General features: G+C 45.3%; 1 protein-coding gene across 3 annotated transcripts in view; it reads left to right on the forward strand.

Moving 5' to 3' along the window:
• Nucleotides 1-652: 652 nt before the first annotated feature.
• Nucleotides 653-13,162, forward strand: part of USP12 (ubiquitin specific peptidase 12) — a 104,267-nt gene continuing 91,757 nt past the window's right edge. For 2 of the 3 annotated variants that reach the window (XM_058689175.1, XM_058689191.1), the window contains exon 1: nucleotides 653-1,096. In XM_058689175.1, coding sequence (XP_058545158.1) covers nucleotides 1,049-1,096 — 48 coding nt within the window. In that variant the 5' untranslated portion in view covers nucleotides 653-1,048. The remainder of the gene's footprint in view (nucleotides 1,097-13,162) is intronic. The other variant, XM_058689184.1, reaches the window with a different exon arrangement.

A 13,162-nucleotide genomic window follows, 5' to 3' on the forward strand; every position in this document is an offset into this window, starting at 1 on the left:
TCTTAATTCACGGAGCGAAATATACAGTTTCATTTTTATCTTACTAATTTGTCTTTCGCGAAGTCACGGTGTTCTGACCCAACATATGTCAAAGAAACAGACCACCTTACATTTTGTTAAGTGCCTGGGACGTAGGGATGCTTATCGGGTTATTTTAACCGTACAGAAGCAGGTTTCCTCCCACGCCACCCAGAATTATCCAGATCATCAGCTCCGTTTTCTGGGCAGTGGGGGCCGGCTGTCCCCTCGCTCTCGGCAGAGGCGGCGGGTCAGTCCCTTCCGGGACTTACTCAGGCCGCCGCCGCCCAAGCAGCGGCGGGCGGGCGCTCGCCGCGCGCCGCTCTCGCCGCCCGAGCTCCGCTGGCGCGCGGGCTCTAGGACCGCGCGGGACGCGGGCGGGAGGCGGGGTCCGGCCGTGCGCGGGGTGGGGCCGCGCCGGAGTTCCCCGGCTCGCGCGCTCCGGAGGCGAAGAGGCGTGCGCGGCGGGGTGGGCGGGGCCGCGCAGGGCGGTCGGAGCGCGCGGCGGGAGGGCGGGGCCGCGCGCGGCGGGAGGGCGGGGCCGCGCGCGGCGGTCGGAGCGCGCGGCGGGAGGGCGGGGCCGCGCGGGGCGGTCGGACCGCGCGGCGGGAGGGCGGGGCCGCGCGGAGCGGTCGGACCGCGCGGCGGGAGGGCGGGGCGCGCCGCTGGGCCGCGCAGCTGTGGGGCTGGCCGGGCATTAGGGCCGCCGCGGAGCAGGCTCCCCAGCGCGCAGGGCGGGGTGTACGGCGGGAGGCTTCGCGGGCAGGCGCGGGCCCCGAGGCAGCGGCTGCGCCCTGCGCCGGGGAGGAGCCGGGGGCGGGCGGGCGGGGACTGGGGCCCGAGGCGGGGAGTGCCGGAGCGCCGGCGGCGACGACGGCAGCGGCGGCAGAGCAGGCTCGGTGCGTGGGTCCTCGGCGGCTGGGGGTCCGCCCGCGGGCTGCGGTGCAAGCGGGCGGCCCGGCTCCTCTCCTCCCCCGCCCGCCGCCGCCGCCGCTGTCGCTGTGATTGGGTGGAAGATGGCGTTGGGCGGATGGAAATCCTAATGACAGTCTCCAAATTCGCCTCCATCTGTACCATGGTAGGTGCGGCGGGAGGGCGGCGGGGGCGGCCCGGGACCCCCGCGGGCGGGCGGCCGGCCGGCCGCGGCCCTTGTCTCCCGCCCCTCGCCCGGGCGGCCCGCGGGGCCTAGCGCGGGGGCCGGGGGCCCGCGGCCCGGGCGGGGGCGGTTGGACGGCGGCGGGCGGGGAGCGCGGGGGCTCAGCTGCCCCCCGGGAAGCGGGGAGGCGCCCGGCGAGCCGGGGCGGCGCGAGGGTGGCCGGCGCGGGGGCGACCGTGCCGGACGTGGCGGGGCGCGGGCACCGGTCGTCAGCGCCCCCGGGCTCAACTGCTCAAGTCTTCCCGCGGCGCCGGGGCGGAGCGGCGAGGCGCACCCCGGGCTGTGGGCGCGCGCGGCCCCCGGCCGGGGTCGGAGGTGGAAGGACGCCTCTCCGTTTCCGTCTGGCGGCGCGCGGAGCGGGGAGGTGGCCCCGGGCGGGGGTGGGGGGGTCCGCGGGGCAGGAAGGCAGGGTCTCATTCCTGCCGGGAGAGGACGGAAGTCAAGTGCAGATTTCCTCCCCGCGCCTCTGGCGAGGCCGAGGCCCCCACCCGGTGTTTCAGGGGAAGGGGGTGTGTGTGAAGGTGGAAACTTTAAATAAGTGCTGTTGAAAATTTTCCTATTTTCTGCTCTTGCTGAGCAACGAGCTCTCCGTTTTCCAGCCATGTGTCCAGGTGGCAGTCTCGTCTTTGCGAATCCACGTTAATCTTGAAAACAGCTTAAGCTCTCCCGTCGATTGTTTACTTTAGTAACACCAGACACATCTGTGTGTGGCTGGAAGTATTTCTGTACGGGCTCGTTGTTGGGGTTTCGTTGGGGGCTTTGAAATAGACTTTAAGGGACAAGTGCTAATGCCTGTTGCAAAGTCCCGAATGCATTAAAGCAAAACGTGGGGGCGTTTGAATCTTGTTTTTGTGATTGGCCAGAAGGGCCACAGTTTTCCACGCGATGGGGCAAATTCGTTCCATTAGCTGCACATGAGCCACCATCTAGGGATCATAATTGGGAGCCCTCACGGAAAGAAAGTTACTCTTTGCAACGTGGGCCTGGTGATGGTGTTATTAAAGACTCCTGAAATCTTTCCTTCTGTTTTGTGTCTTGCGGGCCCTTTTTGTGCACCTGATCGCATACAGGAGCTCCCCAAGCAATCTTCGGCTTAAGAGTAGTACATTGTATATGCCTTTCTTTAAGGAGCGGCGAATCAGATTGGAAAGAGGCTTCAGAAGCAGAATCTATACTGCGCGCTGGGAAACAGCACAAAAAATGGCTGAAGTCAGGTGGGATTAAAATCGCACAGTATTAAATCATTGAAGAGTGAACCGTTGAAGAATCCATTTCCCCAAATGGATGTTTGTTCTTTCTCATAAATACACAGTTTAGGAAAGCAGTGATGTTAAAGGGACTAGATTAAAACGATTCCCCAGGATCTTTTGGATTCATTATTGTTAGGTGTGCCAATTATCTTGTTTCAGAAGGAATGTGATAATTAAGTCTTTGAAAGTGATAATCTTGCCAGATTGCTGAGCTATACAGATTGTCTGGTCATAGTTCACTGTCAGAGTCTCTTGCTTCAGGAGCGATGTGTTTCCTTTTTACTGACCATTTGTTCACTCAAGTATATCAGATACATGCTTAGCGCCTGCTAAGTGCCAAGACTGGCTGAGTGCTGGGGGGGAACAGTCGTGATCAGGGCGGTCCCTGCTTTTCATAGTGTATATATTCTAGTTGAGGGACACAAACAATATTCAGGTTAACATAACAATAAATATATATGCTTTAATTAGATTAGGAGAATGAGGAAGAGGTTTGCCAAGTCAAACACTAAGTCATGCCATCTGACCCGAAGAATGTTAGACTCTTAAGCTCTTTCTAGGGCTTTGACTCAAGTGCATTCAATACATGTATTTGTGCGTCTTACTGGTGAGTAGGGAAATATCAGTGCCTGGTCAAATAAGATTGTTCCAAAAACTAGTGTTAGAATTGGATGTGTCTGTCTTCATATTTGAATAAATTCTGATGCACTCCCAAAATAACTCTAAATATCTCAAAGTAATCTGTAATCTTTAAAAAAAATTTTTTTTTAATGTTTATTTGTTTTTGAGAGAGAGAGAGAGACAGAGCATGAGCAGGGGAGGGGCAGACCGAGAGGGAGACACAGAATCCGAAGCAGGCTCCAGACTCCATGCTGTCAGCAGAGAGCCCGACGTGGGGCTCGAACTCACGAACTGTGAAACCATGACCCGAGCCAAAGTCAGATGCTCAGATGACTGAGCCGCTCAAGCACCCCACAGTAATCTGTAATCCCTTGAGGGAAGACTGCAACCCATCTTCTGAGAGTTACAAAATTGACAGTCAAGAAAAGCAAAGATATTTACCTTTATGCCTTTGTAGGTGCTGTTTTGCTAACCTTCGAACACTCTCCTTTCACTTCTTGTCTGGTGAGGGCATACCTGTCTCTCAAGCTGGTAGCCTTATCCTAATCTAATCCTGCCCCTGTCCCTCCTCACCCTCTCTCCCCCTCGTATAATTTCACAGAATTTTTGTAATCTCAGTGGCATTAATCCTGTACTGAAAATTTTTCTGTTGTCTCTTTATTAGACTGTGAAGGCCTTGCGGGGAAGGACTCTCATTTATTTCTGCAGTTTGGTGTAGGGCTAACTTTTGCATACAATAGAACAGCTTCCCAGAGCCCTGCATTTCTCCTACCCATGTCTGGCGGAAGTGAGTTTGGTTGGCATGGATGAGGTTGGGGGTGTGTATGGAGTGTTAGACGGAAGAGGAGTTGGACCGAAGGAGAATGATGCTTACTACTCAGAGAACCAGCATCTTTGGCGATATTTATGATGAGTTGGAATTGTGTTCTAGAAGATAAAGTTTACCTAATTTTTTCATTTGTCGACGTAAGGTCTCTGGGCAAATTGGCAATACCTTCCTTGGATTAAGTAGCTGTTAAAAACAAATCTTTTCGATACGTCTTACCCTGGATCACCATCGTTCTGCTAACATGTGAAAATCAGTTTTTCTTAAGTTAGTGTTATAGCCTGGCTTAAATGAGTGATTACGTTTAGATTGCAGTGAATAATAAATTTGCAAACATATCTCTAGAAATACCAAATGTTATTATTTGTCCATGAAATAATATATTTTCAGGAGTGCCTGGCTGGCTCAGTTGGTGAAGCCTTTGGCTCTTGATTGCAGCTCAGGTCGTGGTCTCACGGTGCGTGGGTTCAAATCCCACTCTGGGTTCTGTGCCGACAGTGGGGAGCCTGCTTGGGTGGGATTCTCTCTCTCCGTCTCTCTTGCCTCTTCCCCCTTCCCCGTTTGCATGTGTGTGCTCTCTCTCTCTCTTTTTCTCAGACTTCAAAAAAAAAAAAAATAGTATATGTTTATTTTGCTGGCTTCAGATTTCACAGAGTAGCTACCTAATAGCATGTATGTGATAATTGTGAAATGATGGGAAAAGTGACTGGATACATGTAAAGGGTTGAAAATTGAGGTGGAAGTTGGTAGACCAGTTTTGGGTGGCCTAGGACAGGACTAGGAAGTTACAGTATGGGTCCTGGCCGTTACACGGAGGCAGGTGCTCTTAGCACAGTAGTGGGGACTCTCTCATACATATTAGCGTCAGCTGACCATTATTGTTTCCTGTTTGGGTTGTAGAAGTCAAGGCTGGGAAGCGATTGTTGGGGAGGGGCACTGGATAAAGGAGAAGTTGTTGCCGGTAGAAGGTGGTAGATGGGGGTGGGGTGGGGGGGGGTGACGCCGGCCTGGCTGCTTGCTCACTCCCAGTCACGGGGCAGGGAGTAGGGAGAGCCCTTACAATGTGGTGTCCATGAGGCCAAGGCCACAGGTTAGCTCTTGTTGGCTCTGACAGGTTTACTTCTTAAAAGCCAGTCCCTAGCACAGCACCCGACGCATGGTAACCTTTAAACTACTTCTTGAAAGAAAGTCACGGGCGAGGCTGGCTATTTGTCTTTTCTTATGGTTTCGAGTCTCATCGAGGTCACCCAGTAAGACTTAAGATGTACGGGCGGTCAGTGCAGTTTATCATCACTCCAGAAGGAAAGGAAAGGAAGGAAAACTTCTCACACCCTGTGACATGTTGATTGCTGCCCCTTGGCCCCCCCCCCCCCGTGTGTGTGTGTGTGTGTGTGTGTGTGTGTGTCAGAGAGAGAGAGAGAGAGAGTGTCTTCATGTACTCACAGTATTGTATTAAATAATAAAATTCTTTGTTTTTTCTCAGGAAATAGGGTGGATGTAAATCTTTTATTAAAATAATTTTTACTAATATTTTATTAGTATACAATAGTGTTTCTATGGAACACTCAAAGTGGGTTGCCGTTGTTTTACTAATTTTTGCTGTTTTTATTGTAACTTAATTTTAGAGGGAAAAATTTCAAAAATAAGGAGGTTTTTTTTTTTTTTTAATCACGTAAATGGTTAAATACTGGTAAGGAATGCTTGAGCATGTGTTTGAGGAGGCTTAGTGGACAAAACGTTTAGAATAAGTATTATAAAAGTTTTATTTAAGCCTGCTAGTCTTCTGATTTTGGCTAAGATATATTTTCGTTATTAAAAATTATTCATTCCCTTACAGAAGATTTGGAAAATATTCTGTAAAAAAGAGTTTGAAAACTCTTAAGCAAAAAGAAAATAACTTCCTTTACCTGCCAGAGCATATTTTGTCATTTTTAAAAGAACTTAATTGAGCTCACACCCTAGATAAGATTTTACATTTCAGTTTTCCCCATGACTGATTGTCTTGCCAGGTTTTACGTTTGTACAGTGGCAGGGGAAGCACGGAGAGTTTAATATTTAAAATGATAATATGGCGAGATTGTTAACTCAGTAAGGTATGGTGATAGGCCACTAGGTTGTTGACCGGTTATTTATTGATCATTAGAGGATAAAGTTGTATAGTCAGTAGAGATAGAATTTTATAAGCGATGGTGGGTTTATTCTAATCTTAGGTACTTATTATCACAAGCAGAGGTAAGACCATTGGGATTTGGAACTTCTAATATGCTTTAAAAGTATAGTTTTAAATACCGCATTCGAGTGTGTGGAATGTGTATAAAGACTGTCTTTTGTATCATGTAGTTTTGCTTACCTTCCTCCTCTGGCTAATCTTTTTATACTCCATCTCAGAGCAGGTTAATGATTTACCCTACCGTGACCCATGTGGTCAGTTTCAGCCAGACTGGATCACAGCATGGCTTCTTGTCTTACTTGCTTCCAGGCCTTTGACGGGGCGCCCAGAGATGAAGTGCACCTCCATTGTGTTACGTGCACGTGTCTTTCTTCCTGGCTTTGAAGTCCTGTTTCTTCTAGCTCTCCTGAAACTTTTACAGTCTCAGGAAAGATTATTTAAGATTATTATTTGTTTACTTAGTAGCATTAATTCCTTTCCAGAAACCTTCATTTTTCAGCTTTAGGTAGTCTAATCTACAGGCTAAATCAGATTTTCTTTTAGTAGCTTGATTCCAGAAATTTAATCTAGTGTTTTGTTGTGTATCCTAAAGTATGGTATATTAAAACAGTTGGACCAGAAGGTAAATTCTAGTCCACATTTTTTTTTTTTTTTTTTGAGAGAGACATAACGTGAGCGGGGGAGGGGCAGAGAGAGAGGGAGACACAGGATCTGAGGCAGGTTCCAGGCTCCGAGCTGTCCCAGCGGGGCTCAAACTCAGGAACTGTGAGATCACAACCTGAGCCAAAGTCGGGCGCTTAACTGACTGAGCCACCCAGGCGCCCCTCTCATCCACATTTTGACATTTAGATCTGTATATATGGGAAAGTCTCTCTTAAAAGTTCCAGTTGAATTTTCTCATTTGTAAAATAAGGGGATTAGACTAGACACTTTAATAAATATTTCTCATGTTTCCTTTTTGATCTAAAACTCAATACTCTGATCTTTGAGAATTTATAAATTATTGATACTATCGTTTTGGAAGCTTTAATCGTATTTTATGTACTAATTTTTTCTTTTTACTTTTTGACTACCTTCCTCTCCCCACACCTTCCACTGCAACCTACCAGTCTGTTCTCTTTATGTCTGTGAGGTGTATGAGGTGGGGTTTTTTTTGTTTTTGTTTTTGTTTTTTTGTTTGTTTTTAAGATTCCACATATGAGAGTTCATACGGTATTTGTCTTTCTTTGTCTGACTTAACATAATGCCCTCGGATCGATCCATGGTGTAACATGTGGCAAGATTTCATTCTTTTTTATGGCCGAGTAATATTCCACCGTATGCATATACCATAATTTCTTTTATTCATGCATCCATCAGTGGATACTTAGGTTCCTTCTATGTCTTGGCCCTTGTAAATAGGGCTGCCTGTATCTTTTTGAGTCAGTGCTTTCCTTTTCTTCAGATAAATACCCAGAAGTGGAATTGCAGGATCATGGGGTAGTTCTGTTTTTAATTTTTTTGAGGAACTTCCATTCTGCTTGCCATAGTGGTCGTACCATTTTATGTTCCCATCCGCAGTGCACAAAGGTTTCCTTTTCTTCATGTTCTCACCAACACTTCTTGTGTTTTCGATACATTCTAACACGTATGAGGTTTTGTATCTCCTCATGGTTTTGATTTGCATTTCTTTGAGGATTAACGATGAGCATCTTTTCATAGACCTGTTGGCCATCTATATGTCTTTTGAAAAAAGTCTGTTCAGATCTTCTGCCCATTTTAAAAATCAGATTTTTTTTTTTTTTTTTTGCTATTGACTCTATGAATGAGTTTTTTCTATATATATCTTGGATATTAGTCCCTTATCAGATACATGATTTGCAAATACTTCTCCCATTTAGTAGGTTGCTTCTAATCCTGTTTTAGATAATATAAGGAGCGTGGAATTAGATACAGTTAAATATGAGTTATGCCTAGGTTCCCAGTTTTGTTCATGGAAAGTGACAGTCCAAAGTAAATGCATGTTTCTTCCTTGAAAAGCATGTAGTAGAAGTTAGTGATATTGCCATTTTATTCATTAGCAGGCTATTCTATGTAACTATTTACTCAGGTTTGAAGTTTTCTTCTTTTCTGATATCATTCAAAAGAATTTTGAATTATTGCCCTTGATGGAGGTTCCACATTTGTTTACTTCGTTGTGTGACCTTGGAGAAGTTACTTCTGCATGCGATGGTTTCCTTATCTGTATAATAGGGATAAAATGAGCCTGGGTGGCTCAGTAGTTTGAGCGTCCGACTCTTGACCTGGCCCGGCTCTTGATCTTGGCCCACGTCATGATCCCAGGGTCATGGGATGGAGCCCCGCCTTGGGCTCCATGCTGACTGTGAAACCTGATTGGGACTCTCTCTTCCTCTGTTCCTCTCCTGCTCTCCCTTGCTCGCTTGCTCTCAAATTTAAAAAAAAAAAAAAAGACAAAATTCTATCTGGCTCATGGTAATCACTTATGTAATGGTGGTGGAGGTTCTTGTTATTCTACCCTTCTAAAGTGATTTGCTCCCCTGGGCATGGAAAGGATCCTGGGGCACTACTGATTAATGTTCGTGGCCTCAACAAATGTTAGTAAACAGAATTGAAATTTCTTTTATGCAGTGCGGTTCCTGAAGTTCATTTTCATCACAAGAAATAGCTTAGTGGTAGTATATTACACTGTGAAAGCACAGATTTATGTTGAGGTGGATCAGAGTCTGATATTATAAACCAAGAATGTAGATTGTCATTCTCTGTTTTGAATAGTTCGTAGAAAGATTTTATTCCTTTTGTTTGGGAATAAAAACGGTCTAATTTGTGACATTCTCAACCATGTTTTAGAAGTTTAGGTAAGTTGGGAATACCACCTTTCGATGAGAAATCTTACCTTATTCTTTATACTAGAGGGAAGAAGCACACCAACTCTTTGCCACTGTGAGAACGGGCTGTGTGCATTAAAGTCAGCTTCAGGCCTTATTTCCTTTCATATCTTCCTATTGTTCATGCCTCTGTCCGCTCCTGGAACAACATCTCTTGCTGGCCTGCAGTGTAGTTACCCAGCCTACTTTCGTATCTTATCTAAAACTTCTCTCCCCGCCTCACGGCTGGAACAGGATTATTTAATATGTGTAAAGTACTTTAAGGATTGTAAGAGAAAAGTAAATGCTAGACCTTGTGAAGAGTTACGTACGGGTTGCTGGACTGAAAACTTGAAACTGGAGACACGGTGTTGAAAATCCCTAAAACTAAAGTTTGAAAATCCCTAAAACTAAAGTTTGATCGTTTAAAGCCCCACGCTTAGGCTTTGTGTTAGAGGGAGGTGAGGGGAGACCATTTAAGTATACTTTGCTTTGGAAAAAGCAAAGTTATTAAGTCTTTGCTTTCGCAGACGCGCTCCATCCAGAAGAACGTTGTGATGATGTCAAGTACAAGATATTTAACAGAGAACCTGATTGCAGCTCTTCATGATTTCATGATCCTAGATGTTCTCTGGCTTAGGCTTTTCTGTCGCTTCTCTGTGAGAAAGACCATTAGCTGTTTTTTAAAAAATGGTGTAGTGGCTACAGAGTGTAGACGTTTGCCGGTAATCCCGTTTGTAGTAATCCACATGTCTAAGGCTGCGTGCCAGTAAAAATTTATGTCCAACTTAAACCGAGAAGTGATGTTTATTTCAGTGATGGCTCACAGATGTTCTTCTCGAAATGCTTTAGGTGCGGGAACCATCCATGCATTTCAGGCTTGTGAATGCTGGTTTAAATCACAGCATCTTTTAGCCGAGTTAGAGTACTGTTGCCTTTGATTTTCTTTTGGTGTTTTAGTGACCCAATAAGTCTTCTGCCTGATAGTAAGTGTTCTCCATGGGAGGATGGGGGCTATTCGGGGGAATAACGGGCACTGTTATTAAGCTGATAGTGACGTGCTTTTTTTTTGTTTGTTCTTTGGGTTTTTTGGGGGTGTGTGTAGAGAGTGCCTTTTCTTCAGTAAGTACTTTCAGGAAGTCTGAATGGAGAACTACACGATTATCAGGGTGTGTGTGGGTACTGAGAATACAGAGATGATCGTGATAAGCCCTGGCCTCACAGAACTTCCCCTGGAGTGTGTCCTGACTGGTTTATAGATGTGCTGAGAAAGTAATCCTCGTGGCCACTGGGCAGCCAGGAGCCATCTGGATTGACCAGAGATCCTTGACCAGTCACATCCCGGTGAGAACAGCCTTCTCTGTATATTTTTGTGGGCTCTACGGTTACTGTTGTCTGTGTATACCACGATGAGAAAAAGGTTGGGAAGGAGGGGAGACACAGAAGACGAGTGTAAGGAGATGGTTTTTGCATAAGTAATGATACATACACGTGAAAGAGAAAGTGGTCCACTCTGGGAGAGAGAAGAGGAATTCAGGGGAAAAGCTTCACAGAAGAGATTTGAATTTTGTGAAATGAAGTCATGTATTGCATGGGCAAGAAAGGGGGGATTCCAGATGCAAGCGAAGGTATGCAGTCATGGGACAGATGATGTGCTGCTTTTAGAATCTGTAGCTGGTTTGCACGGAAGGAGTCCTTGGAGGCTGGAGAGGAGGAAGGGGCAGACCACGAAATACCAAGAGAGTTTACCAACAACTATTGACTCTCTTTAGGTATCATTACAATGTGTATTTAGCCTGAGAAAATGTAAGTTCAGAGGAAAGTTGTAGGGATCATGAAACAATGGAATTGATAAAAATGTGTCAGTATATTTAATTACATTGATTATTAAAAGTTCCTTTTTTGGGGCGCCCGGGTGGCTCAGTCGGTTGAGTGTCTGACTTCAGCTCAGGTCACGATCTCACGGTCCGTGAGTTCAAGCCCCGCGTCGGGCTCTGGGCTGATGGCCCAGAGCCTGGAGCCTGCTTCCGGTTCTGTGTCTCCCTCTCTCTCTGCTCCTCCTCCGTTCATGCTCTGTCTCTCTCTGTCTCAAAAATAAATAAACGTTAAAAAAATTAAAAAAAATAAAAAAATTAAAAAAAAAAGTTCCTTTTTTTTTTTTTTTAAAGATGACAGTAACAAGATGGGGTAGAAAAGTATTCAGTGGGTAGTTAACCCCCCCCCCCCCCAGGGCCCACAAGCCCCAGTATTAGAAAATTTAAAGTTACATATGCATATTAAAACTCAAGGATAGATAAATACGAGTCCACACAAGAAACAAATTTTCTTGCTTCCAAACCAGCAGAAATGTAAACCAACACTCAAACTCTGAGGGCAGGAAGATGGGAAAAACAAGAAGGGGGGAAAAAAAGTGATAAACAAGACAAAAATGAAGTGGAATAAGCCCTACTGCATTAATTACATTAAATCTAAATAGATTACATTTTTCTGTATTATGGTGAAGGGACTATGAAATTGGATAAAAGCCAAAATATTGCTAAACAGGAAACCTGCCTAAAACAAAAAGACGACATATGTAACAATGCAACACTGCTGCCATACCTAAGAAAACCAAACCTATGTATAGACTGGTCTTTGAGATATTTCAGGATCATTTCAAAGTTATTTAGGGCTTTTTTGTTGTTGTTAGCTTCATACTTTCTCTGGCTGTCGTCTTGAAGATCCACTTGGGGTTAGGAAGGCTCAGGTAATAGTAACCCCGTTTTCACAGGTTGGAGACCTAGGCTTCAGGTCGCCACCACAGCAACGAGGGATGGGGTCCAGAGTTCTCGACTTCCAAGCCTGTGATGATGTCCACAAGCCAGTATGTTGAAGCTTTCATGGTTGGGGCAAAATTGTTTCTCCTTCTTTTTTAAACAAGAATTTGGGAATTTTTGTCTCTAACTTCTAAGCTGTGTGTGTGTGTGTGTGTGTGTGTAGGTTTGAGTCCCGCTTCATTAATTATTGGTACTTGGATTTCAGCTACGAAATGGAGTAGTAATTCCCATTAGACCCCATGAGTGGATGCATGTGAAATGAGATGATTCATGTGGAAGGCCTTTGTGCTGTGAAGCTAAAATCATTACATGACCATTATTGATGGGACTTCTTGTCCTCATAAGGAGAGGACGCGAGTGCCGTGAACTGTGGGAGTTAAGACGGGGCTCACAAGTTCGCTTTGACAGAGTGTAGTCACGTCAAAGTTTGAAAGTGAGTATTTTACGGATTGTGGTCTTAGGATGCGCAAGTGATTGATGAAGCAGAGTTTTAGGTTATTTATTTATTTGTTTTTTAGTCTAATGGCTCGTAAATTTATGGTTAATAGAGGGTTTTGTTTTTTGTTTGATAAGGTATTTGTGGGTTTGGCTCTCTTACTAACATACAATTGTTTACTGAATTGTGCTGTGAGGGAGCAGTTAACTTCTTTTTTTTTTTTTTTTTACACGTTGATTTATTTTTGAGAGGGAGAGCAAGTGGGGGTGGGGCAGAGTGAAAGGGGATCCGAAGCGGGCTCCACCCTGACAGTAGCGAACCTGATGCCCGGCTTGAACTCCGGAACTGTGAGATCATGACCTTAGCTGAAGTCGGACGCTTAACCTACTGAGCCACCCAGGCATCCTGAGAGCAATTAACTTCTGATGTCAGCAAATTTCCTGTAATTCCCATCTAGTAGCATTTTTTTAAAGGTCTAAAATTATGGAAAGTAAATTTTGTTAATTTCTACAGTATTGGTCTTTGTGGGTCTTTCAGGGATCCTTGAGGAGAGAACTTTGTAATTGTTTCAAATTACGATCATACCAGGAGCCCATCTGGGTACATATAAAGTAAACAGTGCAGGAGGTTCTAGGGGCAAGGAGGGAATAAAATAAAAGCCTTCTGTTCTTTGGAATGGAAAATATGTTTGTAATACGAGATTCTGTAGACAAAAACAATTATTCTGATTTGTATGTGATTATCTCAGTTCAAAAAATTAGGCATGACTTTGAAGAAGCTACTGTCTTTTTTTCTAGAATATTGTTCCACAACAATGTTTGTTTTTGTTTTGTTTTTTGCCGATGTTGGAAAGATTCCCTGGTATTTAATTTGCTTTATGAAGATACATGCAGGATGATTACGGTGGTACCTTGGGGATAGCAATTGGCAATTTGAAATTTGCATGAGGAAAATGTTTTGAAATAGTAGGGGAAGAAGGGTGTTCTTGTTTCTGGAAAACAAGAT

Source organism: Neofelis nebulosa, chromosome 1, assembly GCF_028018385.1.
Source record: "Neofelis nebulosa isolate mNeoNeb1 chromosome 1, mNeoNeb1.pri, whole genome shotgun sequence".
NCBI classification, from domain to species: domain Eukaryota; kingdom Metazoa; phylum Chordata; class Mammalia; order Carnivora; family Felidae; genus Neofelis; species Neofelis nebulosa.